Source organism: Eupeodes corollae, chromosome 1, assembly GCF_945859685.1.
Source record: "Eupeodes corollae chromosome 1, idEupCoro1.1, whole genome shotgun sequence".
Classification (NCBI taxonomy): domain Eukaryota; kingdom Metazoa; phylum Arthropoda; class Insecta; order Diptera; family Syrphidae; genus Eupeodes; species Eupeodes corollae.
This window is the reverse complement of record NC_079147.1, coordinates 243,622,158-243,644,456: the sequence shown is the minus strand read 5'-3', so window position 1 is coordinate 243,644,456 and position 22,299 is coordinate 243,622,158. Positions and strand designations below refer to the sequence as shown.

At 36.5% G+C, this 22,299-nt stretch overlaps 4 protein-coding genes across 5 annotated transcripts; 1 reads left to right on the top strand and 3 right to left on the bottom strand.

Moving 5' to 3' along the window:
- Positions 1–1,887: 1,887 nt before the first annotated feature.
- Positions 1,888–3,206, bottom strand: LOC129939609 (zinc finger protein 271-like). Its single transcript, XM_056047683.1, has one exon. The coding sequence runs from the start codon at positions 3,147–3,149 to the stop codon at positions 1,941–1,943; it is 1,209 nt and encodes a 402-aa protein (XP_055903658.1). The 5' UTR covers positions 3,150–3,206; the 3' UTR covers positions 1,888–1,940.
- Positions 3,207–9,281: 6,075 nt separating this feature from the next.
- LOC129941400 (26S proteasome non-ATPase regulatory subunit 7) lies at positions 9,282–10,728 on the bottom strand. The gene is made up of 2 exons (XM_056050024.1): positions 10,368–10,728; positions 9,282–10,306 (listed from the first exon to the last, which is right to left on the bottom strand). The coding sequence occupies exons 1-2, from the start codon at positions 10,540–10,542 to the stop codon at positions 9,495–9,497; spliced, it is 987 nt and encodes a 328-aa protein (XP_055905999.1). The 5' UTR covers positions 10,543–10,728; the 3' UTR covers positions 9,282–9,494.
- A 5,554-nt stretch (positions 10,729–16,282) lies between these two features.
- Positions 16,283–17,072, top strand: LOC129938699 (probable 28S ribosomal protein S25, mitochondrial). The gene is made up of 3 exons (XM_056046395.1): positions 16,283–16,533; positions 16,603–16,797; positions 16,863–17,072. Exons 1-3 carry the CDS (start codon positions 16,397–16,399, stop codon positions 17,032–17,034), a joined length of 504 nt encoding a protein of 167 aa, XP_055902370.1. The 5' UTR covers positions 16,283–16,396; the 3' UTR covers positions 17,035–17,072.
- A 209-nt stretch (positions 17,073–17,281) lies between these two features.
- On the bottom strand, positions 17,282–18,535 carry LOC129938698 (probable RNA-binding protein 18). Of its 2 annotated transcripts, XM_056046394.1 has the most exons (5): positions 18,390–18,535; positions 18,277–18,329; positions 18,006–18,080; positions 17,821–17,913; positions 17,282–17,758 (listed from the first exon to the last, which is right to left on the bottom strand). In XM_056046394.1, the coding sequence occupies exons 2-5, from the start codon at positions 18,307–18,309 to the stop codon at positions 17,432–17,434; spliced, it is 528 nt and encodes a 175-aa protein (XP_055902369.1). In that variant the 5' UTR covers positions 18,310–18,329; positions 18,390–18,535; the 3' UTR covers positions 17,282–17,431. The 2 variants fall into 2 exon arrangements, with proteins under 2 accessions (XP_055902369.1, XP_055902368.1); XM_056046393.1 differs by lacking the exons at positions 18,277–18,329; positions 18,390–18,535 and having other exon boundaries at positions 18,006–18,250.
- Positions 18,536–22,299: the final 3,764 nt, after the last annotated feature.

Here is a 22,299-nt window from a genome sequence, read left to right as displayed (position 1 = left end):
TAACGCAACAATTCGCTTTAATTTACCTGTCGAAAGAAACAGCTTTTACCAACGCTCTTGGCTAAAATTCAAGATATTCAGGGAAATCTTCTAAACTGTCGTGTGTTTCTAGATTCCGGGTCACAATCTACTTTCGCTGTTGAATCTTTCTCTCAAAGACTCGGGTTTCAAAGAACTCATTCAAGAATTCCTATTTTCGGTTTATCGGCTACGGAAATAGGATGTACAAAAGGACGTATGCGTTAAACCTCCATTCTCGTGTCAACACTTCTCAATTATTCGTTGATGCATTTATAATGAATAAATTATCATCGACTTTACCATCTAAGTCGATAGACGTGCCTTCATGGTCTTATATTTCAAATCTAGAACTAGCTCATCCAAATTTCAACTGCGCTGCTCCCATTGATGTTCTTCTTGGAGCTGATGAGCTTTGGAGCATTCTAAAGAGTAGACAAATTCGTGGTTGTGATCGCTCAAAGTACTTCGTTCGGTTGCATCATAACGGGACAGTTCTTTGAACCAGAAAATCGAATTATTTCACGTTTTTTCATTCGTTAGTCGATATAGATTCGTTATTACAACGATTCTGGGAACTGGAAGAAAATCCTCCAGCAAATAATACAGCTGTGGTCGACCAGGCCGAAGAACATTTTCGCAAACCATTTTCTCAGTCTCCTGACGGGATTCACTTCAATTCAAAAAACAGAATTTCCATCGTTTGAAAAAACTCTACCTTTTGCTGTTTCGCGTCTCTATGCAATGGAACGTCGTTTCAATCAAAATTCAAATTTGGGAGAATTATATGCGAGAATAAATTGATTTTGGCCATATGACTCAAATTCCTCGTGAAGAAATCGCTATTCCAGATGGCAGATGTTTTTATATTCCACATCACGTAGTGTTGAAGCCACAAAACTAAATATCGTGTTTGATGGTTTGATGTATAGGCCCTCCTCTTCAACGCCATTAAATAGGTGTGTGTTTACGTTTTCGTCAACATCCGTTCGTGTTTACTACAGACGTTGTTAAGATGTTTCGACAAATTTGGGTTGATGATTCACATGCTGACTATCAGCGTATTGTTTGGCGTGAATCTCCTTCGAAAGAAATCGAGCATTATCGTTTACGTACTGTGACGTACGGTACAGCATCCGCTCCATTTTTGCCTGTTCGCATTCTGAAACAACTTGCAGAAGATTATAAATCAGACTACCCAAACGCAGAACGAGTTATAAGAAACTACTGGGCGTTTTTCGTTTCCTATAAACTTTTTCAGATCTAACTTTGAAAAAAGCTGCTATATTTGGTCATAAATGCTCTGCAAACCGATTGCTTTGAAAGTAAAGATGCGACTATTGATGTTGGCATTTAATATGAGAAAGTTTTCACTAGTAAATGTTCAAGTTGGTATTTTGAAACTTGAAAATTTGCAGTAAATACTAGAAAGAAAAGTTCGTATTAGTTTTTATGCAAATGAATATAAATATTTACTATACAAAATAATCCAAAACTCGAAAATACTTTTCTTATAGCAAATACTAACCTTTTAAGCATTTACTGTCTTTTATGCATATGGAAAGAAGTAAATGCTATACGAATTTACTAGTAAAAGCATTTGCTACCGTTTATACATACGACCAATTGTACATGTGTATAAAATTTAGTTTACACTTTATTCCCAAAAATTGTTGCCTTCTCCAGTTCCATGAGGCTTTCAGGTGATACGATACAGCTCAGGTTGATTCCTTCTAACTGCGCTCACCGATGATTAATTGATTTTGGTGATCAAATGGAACCTACAATCAATGATTTTCCCAGTGTAGTGAATTTCAGAAACGTATTTTAGTGAATTCCAAAATAAAAGAAAAGACTAAAAGCTTTATATTTCAATACACTCATTTTATTTATTCTACATTTTATAATTATATACATATGCTTCATTTTTTAGATTTGTTTGGTTTTGGTTTTTGCTCAACATTACATAACGTTGTCTGAAGTGGGCATTTATGTGTTTGAAGAGAAACTTTTTGGATGAATCTCTTAAGGCACACGGTGCACTGATATGGTTTTTCTCCAGTGTGGATCATTTCATGACGTAGTTTATGGGAGGATGTGGAAAACCGTTTGTGACAAAAAGAGCATTTAAATTCCTTCCGACCCTCATGAATCAATATTCTGTGCCTTTCACGTTTATCCACTCTTTTAAAAACCTTATCACAAAACTGACACGGAAAGGTTTTTTTAAAGTTAGGGTCTTTCAATTCGATCTCTCTCTGGGCTCTGTGCTCGGCGAGATGTTGTATAAGACCACCCATGCTCGACTGAATTATTTCGCATTCCTTACAAGTGAAGGGTTGTTTGGGTCTTTGTTTGGCATCTATCCCATGTTTGTCCTTTAAATGGTCTAGCACAAATTTCTTACTCGTAAATAGTCTGTCGCAATACTCTTCGGTGCAAACAAATTTTGCATCAATCGGTTCTGTATGCTTGGATTTCATGTGTTTTTTAAGATATTTTTGGAAATTATATCCCAAATCACAAAACGGGCAAGGGAATGATTTGAGTCCTTGATGCTTGCGCATATGCAAGTCGAAAGCGGTCTTTAGCATAAAGGGTTTCCTACAGAATTCGCATACAAACTTTACTCTTTTCATAGGGCGTGTGGTGATTTCCTTGGATTTTGTATTAATATGAATTGGTCTGCTTTCTGCTGAGTCATTTAGTTCAGTTTCAACTTTGTGAAGGGCCAAGAATGAAGTAGATGGAGCATTATCATTTTCATAGTTTTCTTTTTTGATTATCGCAAAAGGCGGCGGCAGCCCAGACTCCACACTTTGGTTTAAATCGATTTCAGTCAAACATGGTTTTATGTCTTTACTTACGTACTCGAAGAACTTTTCCTGTGCGGCGATACACTCTTGTTGAAATTTATAAAAATCGTCAATCTTCTTGAAACATGATGCACATAAACTTATTGGAAGGCCATCTCCTGGATGGATGGACAATGTTGAGCACGCACAGATTTTCTCTGGAAGACCTGGTGTTGCGAATATATTATGATTCATCTCGTTGTCACTTATATTTTTGAGACATGTCCTGCAGGAGGAATTAACTGTTAAGCCTAGAGAATTGCTAAGTGTACCCATTTTCAGCTCCTAGATTATTTATTATTTTGATATGCGTATGCCTTGGCTTGACTTTTAAGTGGCTTTATTTTTTAAACAAAAAAAACTGTCAATTGTCAAAGTTTGAATGAGGTAATTCACATTACCGACAGTATAATTGACAGAACAGATGTTATGTTAAAGTATAGTCTACACTTAGCATCATGCAGTGCGGTCAATTGGAGTAATTAAATGACTACTTTGTAAAACAACTTATAGGGGTAAATTATAGTAATCATTGAAATCGATTCGGAAACATTTTTGATTCGATATTTTACGGTGTTTCCCTTTGATTATAAATGAGACTTATATACTGATCGATCAGAAAATACACAAAGAAGTTATTTCGAATATAAAACGTGTAATTGCGCATTTATTTTCGTCCAAAAATGTATTTTTCTATTTTCCGGACGGAAATTCATTTTCCTGAACAGTTTCTCTAATTTGTGTTCCAATTTCACATAATTCCAATGACAGATTTCTGTCAGTAAAATTTTTGTTGGCGGATTTCAATTAGGAAATTGTTTTCAATGACAGACATTTTTAGTGATAGCTATGAAAGAGCTGTCAAAAAAATTCCGATGTTTGTTTTCAACGATGAAAACCAATGATAGCTATAACTGGCGCCATAGTGTCTATTATCATGTAGGAAAAATGATAGTAATATACCATATCCATAAAAGTTCTGTTTTAAATACTAAACTTACATTATGGCAACATCGCATTCTTTTTTTAAATCCACATCGACTCAATTTTCAAGAATAACCTATTATAAGTTATTGGCAATCAATAACTCTTACGAGTGAAAATAAAATAATGTAGATAAAAGCGAAGCAAAACAGTTCACCTTTGCCGGTTTACCTCTGCCAGTTTACGTCCGCCACACGTAAGTTTATTTTAAATCAAAAAAATTTAATTGATTGATTTACTCATTTGAAGGTTGTTCCACAATATCCAAGGCATACGAATTTTCAAACCAACTGCTTTCACCTGTAGTTATACCTTAACTAATAACTTAACTGCATTGAGTTATTTTACATTGAATTATAAAAGGCGGAAATAATAAAGTTCTACAGTTTACCGGGAATATTTATATAAAATATCCATATCTTCTGCAATTGCGGTATCAATCGATATTTTCCGGAACTTAGTGTTAACGTATCATTTATTTGTCATATAGACTTTTAATTTTGTACAAACGTACTTTTCGACTTATGTTGTTAAGCCTTTAAGCCTAGTACATACTTCCTCGTGAAGTGAACGTTCGCCAGTGGAGAAAGTGAACTTTTGACATTGCTCACTGGTACACACTTGTGAGTACACGTTGTGAACATGAACAAACCAAATGTCAAAGCTTCACCAACAGTTCCCGTACATTTTGCACGTGAATTGCCCGTGAACGAAAACTCTCCACTTTGTTCTCCACTCAGCTTCACGAGCAAGTTCACGGGTGAACCAAAAACTGAAATTTGTATGGGTTCACGAGATGGTTCACAAGTATGTACTAGGCTTTAAGCCTTGTGAACCATCTCGTGAAACCATACAAATTTCAGTTTTTGGTTCACTCGTGAACTTGCTTGTGACGAGAGTTTGTGGCCAAGAGAGGAGCTGAGTAAAGGGACGGGATGCTCATGACAGAAATTGAATTTTCTGCTTGGGCAGTACAGTTCCTTTCTCATTTCGTTCCGAATTTCTCATTATTTTCTGTTCGTCAATGCGAAAGGTACATTTGTTTTGCTCTTCAGCTTCGCTAAAGATTAAACCGCAGGAATAGCTTCTCGCATAACAGAATTCCGTTTTTGAATTGAGTTCTGCACTATGCATAAGAGTTCTTTAAAAGAATCCTCGTCCATACCAAGATAACGATAACGATTCTTGTTTCTAAGCGTAGTTCGTCATTTAAAAGAACTTTGTGTATTCCTGCGGAGCCTCCAAGGTTTAGACCATTCCCTTGTGTTCTTCTTTTTTTTTCTTCTTCATTTAGCAGAAATAAAACATTTGCCGCTGCGCATATTGCAGTTAAACAAATAGTTTCATTATTTGTATCCATTTCAATCTATAAATTCTTTACCTTGTAAAAACAAGACAAAATCCTATGTATGTCGGTAGTATATCACCCGCTCAAAATCTCGAACACAAATGTTTCAAGTTCTTCGTTCCACAAGACAAAATGGAAAACGGGTCATGAGTAGTCACAACACATGTAGACACATATACCGCGTTTACAAGGAGAATTGAATCCGAATTGAATCAGGATTTAGCGCCGTATAGACCTGGATCGGATCGAAATAGGATTACTCGAGCACAACGTTGTGGGCACAACGCGTATAGACAGGCACTAAGTGCCTGTCTATACGCGTTGTGCCCACAACGTTGTGACGAGAGTTTGTGGGCAAGAGAAGAGCTGAGTAAAGGGACGGGATGCTCATGACAGAAATTGAATTTTCTGCTTGGGCAGTACAGTTCCTTTCTCATTTCGTTCCGAATTTCTCATTAATTTCTGTTCGTCAATGCGAAAGGTACATTTGTTTTGCTCTTCGGTTTCGCTAAAGATTAATCCGCAGGAATAGCTTCTCGCTTTGTATATATACTTGTATTTGTATTTATATACAAGGCTTCTCGCATAACAGAATTCCGTTTTTGAATTGAGTTCTGCACTATGCATAAGAGTTCTTTAAAAGAATACTCGTCCATACGAAGATAACGATTCTAGTTTCTAAGCGTAGTTCGTCATTTAAAAGTTTAAAAGAACTTTGTGTATTCCTGCGGAGCCTCCAAGGTTTTGACTATTCCCTTGTGATCTTCTTTTTTTTTCTTCTTCATTAAGCAGAAATAAAACATTTGCCGCTGCGCATATTGCAGTTAAACAAATAATTTCATTATTTGTATCCATTTCATATATAAAATCTATACCTTGTAAAAACAAGACAAAATCCTATGTATGTCGGTAGTATCTCAATATCACCCGCTCAAAATCTCGAACACAAATGTTTCAAGTTCTTCGTTCCACAACACAAAATGGAAAACGGGTCATGAGTAGTCACAACACATGTAGACACATAGCGTTGTGAGCACAACGTTGTGGGCACAACGCGTATAGACAGGCACTAAGGAAGGATTTGTCCCCAATTTTTTTGTATATGGGGTTATTACATATGCAAGTTGGTATGCAAATCACAGCTTGTATAGGCAAAAAGAGAGCAACCGTCGAAGTTGATTCTCTAGATTAGTTTTTTTCTCTCTGGCTATGTCTTAGGTTAGGTTAGGTTATAGTGGCTGTCCAAGATGGAAACGGACACACTTAGGCCAGTTTAATGGCCCATTGTGATATCACATGAATCTTGAGGCTTCCTCCTAAGCTCAATGGAGCCGGCTTGAGTCTCTTACGAAGCTTTTGAGGCTGATTATACTGATATGATTTAGATCGTTTAGGTCGTTAAAGAAGAATTCTCCTAGTTAATTCTTGCGTTTTCGAGCTAGAGCAGGGCATGTGCAGAGAAGATGAAGAACCGTTTCTTCCTCTTCCTCGTCCATACAGCTTCTGCAAAAGTCATTTGAGAGTACGCCTAGTCTCGTGGCGTGCTTTCCTATTAGACAGTGTCCGGTTATGACACCTGTTATTGCGCTTATATGCGATCTGCTTCGAGAGAGAAAGCACCTTGAACGTTTTAAATCCAGTGTTGGCCAGATGTTTTTTGTGACTTGACACGTAGTGATGTTGTTCCACCTGGTGCTTGCCTCCCTCATAGCGTCTTGCATTAGAGCAGTTTACAAGTAGCGATTGGTATGCCAGTACTTGCCAAACGTGGTAGCATGGGCTGTACTGTACCGTTCCTGGCGAGTTCATCTGCCTTACAGTTACCTGGAATGTCTCTATGGCCCGGCACCCAGCAAAAGTGAATATTAAACTGTTGCGCCATCTCCATTAGAGATGATCGACAGTTATGGACTGTAATAGAGTTTGTAGAGACAGAGTCCAGAGGTTTGGTTTTTGAGCCATCTGTGTAAAAAAACTTTGATTATTTAAATATACTCCAATGAGTGAAATATCAAAATCATATGACAATTCTGCAAAAAATTCTGAGTGGCAAATACAAGGTGATGTTCCTTGTTGTGGTCATTTAGTAAAAAGGCAGCTGCTAACTGTTGTCCATCTTGTTCAATTCTTTAATTTCGTGCAGAATTTGTACTTTGCTCAGCGACACTCGTTGGTCTAGTCGAGCTGAAGCTACGAAAGCCTTAGTCAACGACTATTCGGAAATCAAAGAATCTCTAACCAGCATATCTTCCAATAAAGAGCAAAAAGACATCGTGAGGAATGAAGCAAAAGTGAGGTTGAATACGCCCGATCACCGAAAAGCACAACACGAAAATCTGTTACCGAAGGGAAAAATACAAAGTAGCCGCCTTCATCCCAGTGATTGACCAGCTATCCGTTTCTCTTACTGAAAAATTGCATGCCAATGAAGCTGTACGTTCGAGATTAGGATACTTGGAGCACGCTGCAACAGAGGCATTGGTGAAAGTGTATCCTGATGATCTAGAGCCTAGTCTTGGTAATAAATTTGTTCAATTTGTGTCTTTGATTGACTCATACAAAAAGGAAATGGACTACAAAACAGGTCAAACGCAGGAACAATTTTACTACTAAATTCTCGAAAATCAAAATTTCAGAGCTACATTCCCAAACCATGAAATTGCATTGAGAACATATTTGGTTTTGATGGTAACAAATTGCACTAGAGTGCGCTCATTTTCAAAAAAAAATTAAATTATAAAAAATAGGCACGATGGGACAAAACCGTCTACCGAAGCTGGGTGGCGCAACAGCCCGTTGTGAACCAGGGCCTAGTGACTTACAACTTTCAACCATTCCTTTGTATGAGTTCTGTTGTCAGGAATGGAAGGGACCTACAATTTTAGGCCGAATCCGATCGGCTAATTTTTGAGAAAGCACTTTTTCATGACAAGAATTACTCTTGAAGGATTTGTCAATTCTTCGCAGTACCCGCGAAAATTAATTTTTTTAAAATTAAGTTTGCACAGGCAGGTATTGAACCCAAGACCCCTTGCATGCAAGCCCAACGCACTGCCACGGGTACTACTTGGTTTCATAAGAAATTATTTATTGAAAAACTCGAGTAAAAAAATATGGTTTACTTTATTTTGAAAATAATTTGGAGCGAGGGGGCCTCCGCTCCTGGACCTCTAAATTCGGCCCTGTTTGTTGGACATTCCAATATAAGCTTTCAACTTCCGTTTAAATCACAATTTATACTCCTTTTGCTAACCAAAACATTCATATTTCTATCATATATTTGAAGAGGAATTCAAACTTCTGAAATATCAAGGATTTCCACGTCATCGTCAAGCACATTTAGAAATTCGAAAGTTTGCATATTAATGCATTAAAAAACTAATTATTTGGTATGTGGGACATAAAATCTTAAGTGCCGTATCAGCAAACGGAGTTTACATTAAAAAAATGTATTGTTTTCTTTTTGGGATAGAAGAAAACATAATTTAAGCGACCTGTGTTGAAATTTGGTACGTTAGTGCAATCAGTCGAAAACTTGAGGAAGAAGGTGGTGCAACAGTTTGTTGGAAACTAGGGCCTAGTGACTTAAAACTCTCATCCATTCTTGTGTGCAAGTAATATTGTCAGGGATGGAGAGCGCCTACAGTTTAAAGCCGAGTCCGAATGGCTAATTTGAGAAAGCACTTTTCATGACTTGTTTCGTATCAACTGATACTCTCGTTACTCCTCTGTACTAACATGGCCTTTTTAAAGTAGTGTGCAAAGACTTATGAACTTGTATCTTCTTTACTCTACCTTTCATACTATCAACCTTTTACAGAAGCCCCATTCTTTTTAACGCTGACATCAAAATCATCATTATGCTGCCCGTCAAAAGTACATTCAAATTCTTTTAGCAATAACCTCAGGAAATTGTAGTTACAAATAAGGCGATTTGAAAGAATTTATCCAATTAAATAGCAGAAAGGACAAGAAAACAATTTTACCACTTTTTTGAGACTGGATAAAGTCTGATCTGCTATGCCTCCAAAAGTACACAACCATTAAAAGGTTCTTGAAAAATGAAATTAAAATAATTAGTTACAATGTAATTTTTATTATTTTAGTTAATTCTTAACGGGACAAGTATTAATTTTTATTTCTGTTTATTGTATTATAATTTATTCTGATCGATATAAAAAAGAAAATACCGTAAGGTTGGGGGCTTCAGGAATACAAATTAAAAAAAAATAAGAAATCTCTTAAAAACCGACAATAAGGACCTTAACACTCTCTAATATTTGTATTTTTTACTTCTTGGATTTCTCATCCTTGCTTTTGTCGGTTTTTTCTTCTTTCTTACTATCCTTGTCCTTGGCATCTTTGTTGTCCTTGTCCTTCTTGTCTTTGCCTTCCTCCTTCTTGCCCTCCTCGGCATCGCGGTTCGTTAGTTTGTTGTTGATCAAATTGTGCAGAGCAATAATGGAACGCACCATCGAGGCCAAATAGACAACCAACATCTGATCGTTTGTTTTCACGTACATGGTTTCTGTGAATTGGTCCGATGTGATGTCAGGCAGGAGGTTGAAGATGTCCTGAAGTTGATAGACGATCTGATGGTTTATGGGAAGTTTGCCATCGCCAACTTTCTGCAGGTAGTTTTTGATGTCTTTCAGTTGGGCATTGAGGCCTTTGAGTCCTTGCAGCTGGTTGGTGATCTTTTGTGAGAGACTGCCCACTGTGGTGTCCTTGATGTCACGCAGAAGGTGCTCCACACCAACTTCTTCGGCTTCCTCGGCGCCAATTTCACTGGGAACATGTTCGAATGTCTTACTTGTTGGAGTTCCATCATCGTGCACCTCCTCGACGGCAATGTATGCTTCAGTTGGCAGGCCAAGGTCCTTCGGCTTTGCGTCAATAATGACCAACACCGAATTGGGACAGTACCGGCGGACGAGTTCGTTGATAGCGATATCGTTCTGGTGTAGTTTGGGACCGGTGTGATACCAACCGACGACTCTTTCGCGGGCATTCACCTTCTTGAACATGCCATACATGTTTTCCAAGTAATCATGGTCAAGGAACCAAACAGATTTGTCTTTATCGTCCTCGTCGAACGGAACTACAATCAAAAATCATTGTGACTCATTCAAGGAACCCATAGAAAGAAAAAAACAACTCACCTGCAAAGCTGTTCGACACATCAAGGACACCTTTTGATCGCCAGCAACCAAGGAGCACTCCAACAACGCGTTTTTGGTTGCCGATTTTTCCCATTCGATTAAAATGGTCAACCACACTGAGCAACACCAAAGGATGCACAATGACCTTATTTACGGTAACTTCAGCTGAGGGCATTTTTTCGATTTAGATGGAATTCAATTTGGTAAATTTAAATGCACAACAAGAGACAAAGGAGATTGTTTTTGGAGATGAAAATGCACATATATTTTGGAAAAATGATGATTTTACGATTTTTCTTCTCTTCTTCTCCTTTTCTTTTAGATCAAAAGCGGCTCACAAAGCTGGAAAATGACAGGCAACAATTTTTTGACGATGAATTGTGTGAAGTTGGTCAGAGTTTGTAAATATATATTTTCGCAATTAAGGTGAAGTATACACTTGGAGGATGGATTTTGAACGATGCAATTTCAATTTACTGTCCAATTAGAGGATTTTTTGTTAATTTTAATATAATGGTACTTTTTCAAACATGTGGTTTTAATTCTAGCAACACCTTTTTCGTAGTTTAGACGTTTAAACACTCACTTGAGTTATGCTTAGTTTAGTTTGCAATTGATAATGCATGGACTTAGTCCAGAACACCTCGATACAACAAAATAATTAATTTATTAAAGGAAACTTTTAGTGAGCGCATTATCTCGCGTCATGTGCCTGTAGTGTGGCCTGTAGGATTAACACCACTGCGCTTTTTTGTGTGGGGTTATATGACATCGCTTATTTACGCAGATAAGTCCGAAAGTAGCCCAATAGCTGCTTGTGCCTTCTTAAGTTTTTTTTATTGTACCTATTTCGACGAATTTACAAATGCTCCAAGCTTTTACAAATGCTTTCTAAAATTAGGCGCTTGGATTCGGATTAAATCTATAAACCTCCTCCATCCTTGAATACATTACTAGCAAACAGAAATGTTTGAGCGTTGTAAGTCACCAGCCTCTAGTTCTCAACGAAATGTTGCGACATCTAATTTCTTATTTAGTTATGATTTATGGTAATCAGGCTTATCAGTGTTATTCAACCAGAACCTTTGAAAATCTTGTGAAAAGCTTAACTTGCAATGAACAAACCTACCCTTGTTTTGCTTTTTGTTTTTTATTTACAGAATATAGAAGAGAAAATAAGGAAACTTTGGGAGAGCTGCGTGGCTACAAAATAAATTGTGGGAAAATTTGCTAACTTTTAGAGTAAAAGCTCCGGTGACTATTTGCTGCCCTGGCTGTTCTTTTATGATCCTCCAAATTTTCAAACACTCTTTCTTATGCGAGGAATCGGAATTCACTATTGCTACTTGCGTGACGATCCCAAGAACGAGGAAGACTTGCTCATAGTTCAGTGGGCTACCACCTCTTGATGGACAGCGATGCCAACATCAAGAAGATCCGCAGTGCTTTGGACAAGCTAGGTCAGCCCTCAAAGGAAGAACCCAAAGAGATAGTCATGGAGAAATTGGAGCCCATGATAACAGATTCATTGATAGCTCTGGATGAGTGTGATTTCGATACGAATCTGGAACGAATAATTGACCTTTTCTGCTAAAGCCATAAGGACCTACACGAAATCGTTAAGAATTTTCTCAACCCGTCCTATGAGTTGCTCAGACGGCCACAATATATTTCACATTTGGCCAACAGAAGCAATAGTTACAAGCTCAGTATTTTGGATTGAATTTGTTGTGAAAGAAGAAGAAAATTAATTTTTATTGTAACAGTTTTGTTTGTTGTTGATTCTATGATATATTTTCTAGACAATTAGCTTGTGAATTAGTAAATTGTTTTTACCGGTTCAAGTAAACTAAGAGGATAGCTGCAGCCAAGTGGGCTTGTAGTTCTTGTTGGTTCATGTCGTGAGCCCATTCCACCCGTCCCCACAACTTCAGTTGAAACTCTTTTTCTAGAAGATAGTGTTACTTTAAAATCAATTTGAATTGGTTATAATTAATTTTATTTTCACAAATAATTTCATCAATACAAAATATGACAGCCGGTGTTAAACAAATTTAATTGTCAAATAAAAACGTGTTAATGTTCGGTGTGAACGATTTTGGAAAACTTTTTGCCAAAAACACGGTTTTGGGGTTTGGTGTGAAAAGGCTATAAGTGTATAGTGCTCAGCTAAGATCGAATTTTCTGTCTGTATACATCCACATTAATTCTAACAGACCAGCTGTTTTGGCATTGAGTGGGTGAAAATTCCGATCCTGCTGAATTTTTTATTCATGGGTATTGCTTAGTGCCATTATTCTTCTCACACCATAATCTCGCCATATATATTAGGAATAATGTTGCATATCAACTTTTACCACAATACGGTCATTGTACCAACTCCCTTTTTAATTTCATGTGGTTAAACTTTCCGTGAATAAGCACATCATTCACTATTGTTTTCTTTATCGGAGCCCAAACCTGGACAGAGTTTCAACTTCTCAGGAATTTGATGCTCTGTCTGACTCCATACAAAGAATTGTCTCCCTGTATCCTCACACTGAAATCGTTATTACGAGCGATTTCAATGTTCACAAATCTTCGTGGCTTCGCCATTCGGGCCAGACAACGCCAGAAGGAATGTGTGCTGAGATTTTTGATGAATTTAACCATCTTACTCAGCTTGTCAATGAGCCTACTCGAATATCAGACGTTAACGGCCGAGCAGAAAATACCCTTGACTTGTTTCTCACTTCTGATCCTGATAAGTACACAATCAGTGTATTGACACCTCTAGGCACATCGGACCATAGTGTTATATCTGCTAATTTCTCGTGTCAAACAAATCCAGGGGTGGAATCGGCTAAGGTGATTGTTGACTATCAATTTTTTGATAATCAAATTGACTATCATTTTCATTCCGTCTGTGTAAGATGATTCAACTCAATTCAATTCGATTGAACAATTTCAGATTCAAATTGTCAAAATTCGTTGTTGCCTTGGTGAAATTTTAAATTGATTCTTATAAAATATCTAAATAAAAGTTTTAAATTGCCTGATTTTGAATAAAATTCTTACTTTTCTTGTTTTTTTCGAATGTCGTAAGCTTTGTCGGTCACAGGAATGTGTTTTTAAAAGAAACAAAGTGAACTAAGAAAATTTTCCAGTCGTTTGTGTAAGCGTCTGGTAGCTCTATTCAGAATAAACAAATTTGTTTGAAAACGACTATCACATTTTTTTGTGATAGCTTTTTAGGTATCAATTTGACTATCACCTTATGTAGATCAAATTCGATCATTTTGATTATCATTTATCAACAATCACCTTAGCCGATTCCACCCCAGTTAAAGAAAGAGCTCCAAAGAGAACCGTTTGGCAGTACGAGAAAGCCAACTGGGACGGTCTCAATAATTTTTTCAGGATCTTTAACTGGTCGCTATGCTTCCTCGGTAGCGACGTAGACTCCAGTGCAGATATGATTTCTATTATGATTCATTTGGGAACGGAAACGTTTATCCCGAATAGGGTTAAAAGTATTAAACCCAAGGTTAAATCATGGTTCGATTTGCGCTGCAAAGAGGTTATCAAGGAGAAAGAGGTGAGCTTCCGGTGTTTTAAAGCCAACCCAACTGAGGAAAACCGGAAAAAGTTTAAGCAAGCCAGGAAGCACTGCAACGCCTATATTCGAAGGACCAAATTTTTACATGACCAAAAATTACGGCGAAAAATACTGCAATGTCCCAAAGACAGTAAGAATTTTTGGTCATTTGTAAAAAACGCTTCCTACGCTTGTTGTCAATGACACTCCTTTAGTTAGCTCTATTGATAAAGCCAATTTATTTGCAAGGCAGTTCGCCGAAAATTCCACCTTACCAGATAGTGTCATGACTCCTCCAGTTCTTGAACGCGTAAATGATTCTATGGGACCAATCTTTTTTCGTACTCGAACTGGGGCGAGAGTTTTTAAAGATCTCAACATTCATAAATCCGCTGGCCCAGATGGTATCCCCGCTATTATTCTGAACAGGTGTTCTTCCACGCTAGCAAAACCATTGCGTAAGCTTTTCCATCTATCCTATTCTTCTGGGCTCGTTCCGAGTAGTTGGAAAACTGCATTTGTTCAGCCAATTCAAAAAAAAGGCGAATCTTCTTCTCCCACAAATTACCGACCGATAGCACTTACGTCCCTTCTTTCTAAGGTCATGGAAACGCTGATTAATTATCAGCTTAAGAAATATCTTGAGGAACGGAAGCTTCTTAATGACCGGCAATACGGCTTTCGTAGCAATAGGTCCACTGGTGATCTCATGGTTCATCTCACCGAACAGTAGAACAGATCCTTACATCGTTTTGGAGAAAGTAAGATTATTGCACTTCATATTTCAAAGGCATTTGATAAAGTTTGGCATCTTGCTCTCTTATCGAAAATGCGTGCTTTCGGTATCGACGAATCCCTTCTTCGTTGGATTAGAAATTTTCTTTCGAACCGTTCAATACAAGTTGTTTTGGATGGATTCAAGTCTGAAACTCATAAAATAAACGCTGGTGTGCCCCAGGGCTTCGTTTTGTCTCCGACTCTCTTCCTCATTTTTATAAATGATCTCCTGTCTGCTACTTCTAATCCAATACATTGTTTCGCTGACGATAGCACTCTTAGCTTTTCATATTCGTTTCCAGACTCACAACCCTCCTCTTCGGATGTGGAACTGCAACGGCAAAATATGATTAGCTCATTAAATTCCGACCTACACAGCATTGTACAATGGGGAATAAAAAATCGTGTGGAATTTAATGCTTCGAAATTGCAATGCTGTCTTGCATCGTTAAATCGAGATAAACCGTCTTTGCCACTATCTATGAGTGGCACTTGCATCAACGAAACAGAAAATCTTGACATCCTCGGAATGTGCATCAGCAACAAACTTTTGTGGAGCGATCACATACGCGATGTTGCCAAAAATGCCACAAGATGTCTAGGTTTTTTGAGACGTTGCAAGAAATTTTTTCTCCGTCTGACCTGGCTACAATCTACAAAACCTATATACGTCCGAAACTTGAATATAACTCTCATCTCTGGGCTGGTGCTCCAGTAACTTATTTAAGCCTCTTGGATAGTATTCAAAAAAGAGCTTTTAAAATGATTGGTGACATTAACATCATCAACTCGTTTACATCACTCGAACATCGACGCAAGGTTTCTTGCCTTACCTTTTTTTACCGTTATTTTAACGGACTATGCTTTAGTGAAATAGCCAGTTGCATTCCTCCCCTTAAACAATTTAACCGTAATACCCGTGCTTCTAGGAATGCCCATCAGTTTACCCTTGAGCCCAACTTCAGACGTACTATGAAGTACAGATATTCTTTTTTTAGCCGTACTACGCGAATGTGGAACGCCTTGCCACGCTCTATCTTTCCCTGTCATTGCAATGTTCAGAAATTTAAAACCAATGTACACCGCCACCTCCTATCCAACCCTTCCCTCTTTTCCTAATGCTCACACTGTGTCTTTGGCATATTAAAGGTATAAAAAACTTTTTTAGTGTTTGCTAATTATAAAAAAAAAAGCTTAGAAACCAAACAGGTTCGAAACTAAAAGTTGTATGTGCGCTCCTAGCCTTAGTCACTAGTACTCAAAGGACTGTTGCGGCACTTAACTTCTTATTTAATTATGCTTATCAGGCTTATCATTGCTATTCAACCAGAACCTCTGAAAATTTTGTTAAAAGCTTAATACGCAATGAACAAACCTATCGTTGTTATTAATTTGATGATATTCTCAGCTTGGGGCTACTTTGATAAGGCCGTTTATCAAATTATCTGATAGTGGGCATCCATTATAAGAGCAATGTAAGAAGTTCCTTAAGTTCGAATTTTATGTCACAACATTTCTCGAACACATCCCACAGAAAGAAAAAAAACATAACCTGTAACCGTCAAACTCATAGAACTGGTGCACCAAAGAAAACTTTTTAACCTTCTCATCACAAAAATAACCAATTTACTTTTTGCATTTTTACCTTCGAATCCTTTAAAAAACTACCTTCAAAATGCCATTTATGAAAGGAGCTGCACCCGTCCGGAGGACTATGAAATTCCTGACTGCTGGCAAACTTGTTTTAAAAGATAAAATAAAGATTTTCTCTGTGAATTACAATACCCACGGTGATCATCATCTTGGAGCTAGGTAAAAATATAATTGTATTACACAAGAGTCTTGGATTTACACTTGATTTGTTTGGCATATCTTTGATAGGGACTTCGTTTTCTGGAATATCCCTCAAGTACAATTCAAAAATCCAAATGTTCAAGTGGTAACATTCAAAAATATGACTCCATCACCATTCATCCGGTGTTATTATCAAGACGGCAGGGATATTCTTATTGACATCGATAGTAAAAACCGTGAACAAATTCTGGAACATCTAATCAAAGTTATTGGCAAGTCACAGTGAGTATTAAACTTTGTTTCTATTGTTTTCGGTTTTGTTAAAAAGAATCTCTTTTTTTGATTAGGGAACAACTTGTGGCCGAAGCTCTGCTTGTTGAGAAAAAGGATAATCCTGCTAACTTCGGTGTTGGCTGCGATAGACATTGCATCTGCGAAATACCTGGACAACTCCCATGCCCAGGCACAATCCCAGTTCCCGAACATATGCGCGGCAAACACATATTCCAATCGAAGTAAATTTTGTAGTCAATAAAAACAAAGTTATCAAAAATCCATTGCCTTGGTTTTCGCTTTAAAAATGCCTCTTTTGCTATCGACGATTCTAAGTTCCTAAGGAGATTGTTTTTAGGAACTGACAGGAAATTTAAAGATTTATATTTTAATAAAAAGCGGTCCTTAACCAGTTGCAACCACTTAAAGGCCATATTATATTAGTTTCCATCCCGAAATAAGTCTTCAAATCAAAACTGATAAAACCCATGTGTAGAATTAAGCTAAACACGAATATAATTTATTTTTGTTCAAAAAATATTTTGTTTTTGTCTGAGAGTGATTTCTAAAGTTAAAACTTAAACCGAGAGCATGCGATGAACACAAGAGAGGATTCTTGTAGGGTTTTCTTTTTTGTGAGGCACTACCGTCGCTTTGGGCGATGATTTCTGTTGTACGGTCTAGAGGAGCCTCTGTGCTTGACAAACTGCGTTCTTGTGCCGAATCCTCCGCGTTGTCCGTTGTTGGTGCCATCATTGTTTTTGTTGAATTGATATTTCTGAATGATGGGGGCTTGGCAGGTAGATGAATTATTAGTCATTTCTATCTCATCGTCGAGAGTGCGTTTTTCCAAGACATTGAGTTTAGCCTCGATGGCGCGTATAGCGTCTTCTTTGCTAATTTTGGAGTCTACAGGACGCGTACCTAGGGCGGGAATCTCAATGCGTGGTTTTGGTTTCTCTAATTCATCCTGGAAATACAAAAAACACACCATTTTCAAACAATAAAAGACGCATTGGATATGCCACTTACATAATTTAGATTTTTAGCTAATCGCACAGCAAGTGGTTTCTTTCCTATGTACATTCCATTTAATTTATGCAGAGCCTTTACGCTTGAGTCAGCCTAAGGGGGAAAAATTGTATGTTTAGTTTTTCTTAGATTTGCGCGCCTTTTTTATTTTCTTTCTCTACACTTGTGAGTTCTGTGAAACTTACCGATTTGAAGGTAACAAAGGCATATCCTCGAGATTGGCCAACGAGGGGCCCATTCTTGTGAAATAGCATATCGAACTTTTCAATTTGACCGCATTTTTGCACAATTTTTAAAAGTTGATACCAACATTTTGAAAAGAAAATGATACAATTAGTTTGAAAGTCCTCAAAATCAAAGAGAATTGAACAAAAAAACATAACAACCAAACAAAGGCATATTTTAAGTGAAAGTTTATGCGCAAAGCAAATAAAATCAATAACAAGAGCAACTTACTCGGTGAGACGAGTATCTAAATTTCCAACCCATATACGACGATCATCTTGTGCCTGAGAAATTAACAAATTATTAGATTTAATTAGCTTTTAAAGGAGTTTAAAATAGCTTACCTCAGTTCCCATTTTGTTTGGATATTTATGTGTTGAAGGTAATTAAGTTTATTTAGGTCTTTTAAGGCAAATCTTCTTGAGAATGCCTCTGCTGCTTCTTTCTTGGTGGAGATGAGTAGATATGAAGATTTTTGTCTACTTTTTGGTTTGACATTTTTGTGTTTGTATCAAAGTGAAGGTAGTTGTAGTTCACACAATATATAACAACATCTAGCGGTCAAATTCAAAACGAATATGTATATTATTTTAGAGGCAAGGCTACATTCGGATTTCGAATCAATAAACTTTTCATTGATTTTTTGTAGGAATTCAGACAGTGTTCGAATTGCATTAGGGGCCAGTAATAGCTTTCATTTAAATCGATCCAGATAAAAATGCGAAGCCATATTTGACGGTATTGCCCTTTTATTAGAAATGAAAACTATATACTGGTCGATGGGAAATCACACTAACTTTTTTGAGAAAAAAGTGTTATAGCGCATTTATTTTTCTCTAAAAATGTATTTTTCTATTTTCCGTACGAAAATTTTTCTTGAACAGCTGATACTTTCATGTTTAAAAGTGAAACGAATAGTTCCACTGATTCGTGTTCCATTTTCACACAATTCCAATGACAAATTTCTGCAGTAAGGGCCAGTTAAAGTTATCAGTAAAACCCATCAAAAATTTGACACAGGAGGAATCTGAAATGTTTTACTCATGAGCATTTATATCAATCAATAAATTTACGTCATTAAATGTTGTTTTCTTTCGATCATAACATCGAGCTTAGCGCCTCAGACAATTTTGTATTGTTGCTTTCATCAGTAAAATTTTTAATGATGTGATCGGAACAGTAAAAATTTGAACACCAACATTTAAACAAATTAAATGCATTGTTTCTTTTTGGAAAAAATACTTGATTCATCTTATTGCATCAATTTTTTTCTAGAAATAGATCTTTAACATGTTCAAAAATAAGAAAAAAATTATTTGTTGATGGATTTTAAGGTGGGTGTCCATTTGCGAGTAAATGTGTGCTATCAAGCTGCTCTTAAAGCCTAGTACATACTTGTGAACCATCTCGTGAACCCATACAAATTTCAGTTTTTGGTTCACCCGTGAACTTGCTCGTGAAGTTGAGTGGAGAACAAAGTGGAGAGTTTTCGTTCACGGGCAATTCACGTGCAAAATGTACGGGAACTGTTGGTGAAGCTGAAGTCAAATGTTCACAACGTGTACTCACAAGTGTGTACCAGTGAGCAATGTCAAAAGTTCACTTTCTCCACTGGCGAACGTTCACTTCACTAGGAAGTATGTACTAGGCTTAAGAGCGATCTTGCAAGTGGACATAGCCTGGAGAGTAGCTCGCGGAGAGTTGACTAATTACTTTCGACATTCGATCTTTTTGAAAGTCACTCGCAAGTGGACACATGTGTTTACCACTATCCGAGATAAACTCGCGAAATACCAACACAGTTCGTATTTTGTGAGTAGCTAAACATGGCAAAGCAGTGCAATGGAAACTATGTCTTTTCTTCATATAAATTTGATTTGAAATTAATTTTGTTTTGTTTTTACCTTCAAAAATTTGTCTTGGAACCTTGCCATATGAATCACCTGCACACATCGTACAATTACTTTTATTTTTTCCTTCGAAAATGATTTGCGATTTATATGTTTACCGGATGCTAAAAATCCAAGTGTTACCAGTATACGCTCGCGTACTGGTGTGGCTTCTCATAACGTTTGTATCAAGAATTCAATTTAAATAACTGACAAACGGCAAAATTTCCAAACTGTTGAAGATCTTCAATTTAAAGCTCTCTTGAAAGAGCAGACTCCGCAGCGAATTGGATACGACGATCTATCCACGACGGTTTGACCCAACATTTTTGTGTTTTTCTTTTTTAAGAACAGTGCCGATAATTAGAATAAACCTATCAATTGGACACGATTATGAGAGTACTCTCAGCAAGAAAATTCTCGATATTCAAGCAGAGAGCTCGCGATAGTAACATTTCTAAAATTTGGCTCTTAAATGGACAGTCTCCCAAGACTTGCTCTTGAGATTTAACTAGCAAAAGTACTCTCAAATAGACATGGACACGCACTTTTACTGATAGCTATAACCGGCCCCTAATAATTTTTCGGTGGATTTCAATCAGGAAAATTTGTTCAATGACAGAAAAATAATTCCAATTCTGGTTTCAATGGTGAAAACCAATGATTGCTATAACTGGTGCCTTAGCATGCCGTTTTAAGTTTAGCTATTACGTTACGTGTTGAAGTTGCAGTTTGTCACTAGTGATAAGTGGTTAAATCTCGAAGTTTTTTTTAAGGTGAAGCGAATATTGCTTTTGAAATTAAGTATATTCTGAAACCGTAAAAATGAACCGGTTAGCGAAATAACAAAGAAATTCTGGAAAACCAAAAATAATCTTGCCAGAAAAGAATCAAAATTGATTGTTTTGTTATTGACAGCTGTCAAGTAGTGAAATTAGAAAACCTACATTTTCGACCTTATCAATAAAAAAACCGCTAAATACACGTTTAAGTATCGTCGGATTTAATTTTAACAGTGTGATCATTCGCGTGATTTCTAATAACTATAATAAGCATTAAGAATTAGTCTTCTACTACATTATCTAATGCACTCGCTGTCAAAAAACAGCATTGAAGTGACATAAGTTTTATTAGTGAAAAAGCAGGAAACACTAATGTAAATTTGAACAAAACTAAGTTTTGAAATGAATACGTAAGATTCAATTATTGAAGATATAAACATCTTGGAAAATAGTCCGAAGCAAGGAGGCGAAAGTGCTTTGACCTGTAGCCTTATTTTTCCTTTTAAAATATTGCCACCAACAAGCAAGAATCAACAAATGTTAACGCTTTTGACCTGATAAATATGTTTTTTTCTGTGTGCTGTCAAAATGACAGTGCACACTTTTTAACCTTGCCCAGTATAGCGGAGTTTTACAAAAATAAAATACAAAATTTAACCACGCGTAAACCCTTAACATGACTATTGAAATGATCATTGGTATGGCCATTATAAAAATGTAAATATTTACAGCCCAATTAAATATTTATATAAGCGAGCTTTAATTTGTATTATTAGTAAGGCCCTTTACAGCACTTCGAACACGGCTTAAGTATCGCGGTTGAATTTATTTTTGTTTATTAAAAGTTAACAACAATGTTATTTTTACAACGAAATAAGCTTGAAATTAATACTTTTCTTCCCCAGATATTCGAGTTGAAAATCAATTTTTACTAGTACAAAAACTGTCAATTAGAGTTTTCTTAAAATAACACCAGATGTCAAAAATTGTATTCTTCCTTCAATACAAAAATGTTAAATTCTACCTACTATGGAAGAAAAACCTTGGTGTCCCATTTCTTTATATTTAAGTCACTTTAAAAAATATCCCAGAAAAAAAGAGAAGTCTTTCCACAAAAATCTTTGTGTCAAAATATACCTACTTATGTTTTTTTTAAAGAACTAATATCTGAAGAGAAAGAAAAAATTGAATTAAATTAAATAATTAACAAACCAAAATTGATTAAATAAGCAATATCAACAAGTGCCAAAGTAGGTACAAAATCGGGAAAATGTTAATTTTGCAAACATCTGATTTCAATTTAAATATAAAATAATAATAATGAACTAGATTTTACAGATCTGAACTAAACTACAAATTAATTAATTTTGTATTCATTTCGATTTCCCATTATACAAACATTTAATTTTCAATGTTAAATCTTAATACATATCTAAAGTATTTGCTTTGTCTTTAATAAGGCATACTAGTTAAAAATGCCCTTTTAATTCCTTTTTAAAAATCTACAACTACAACTCATAATTGTAATGTAAAAGACATTTACTTATACTTTTTAAATGTCCGCATTTTAAGTGTAAAAAGTG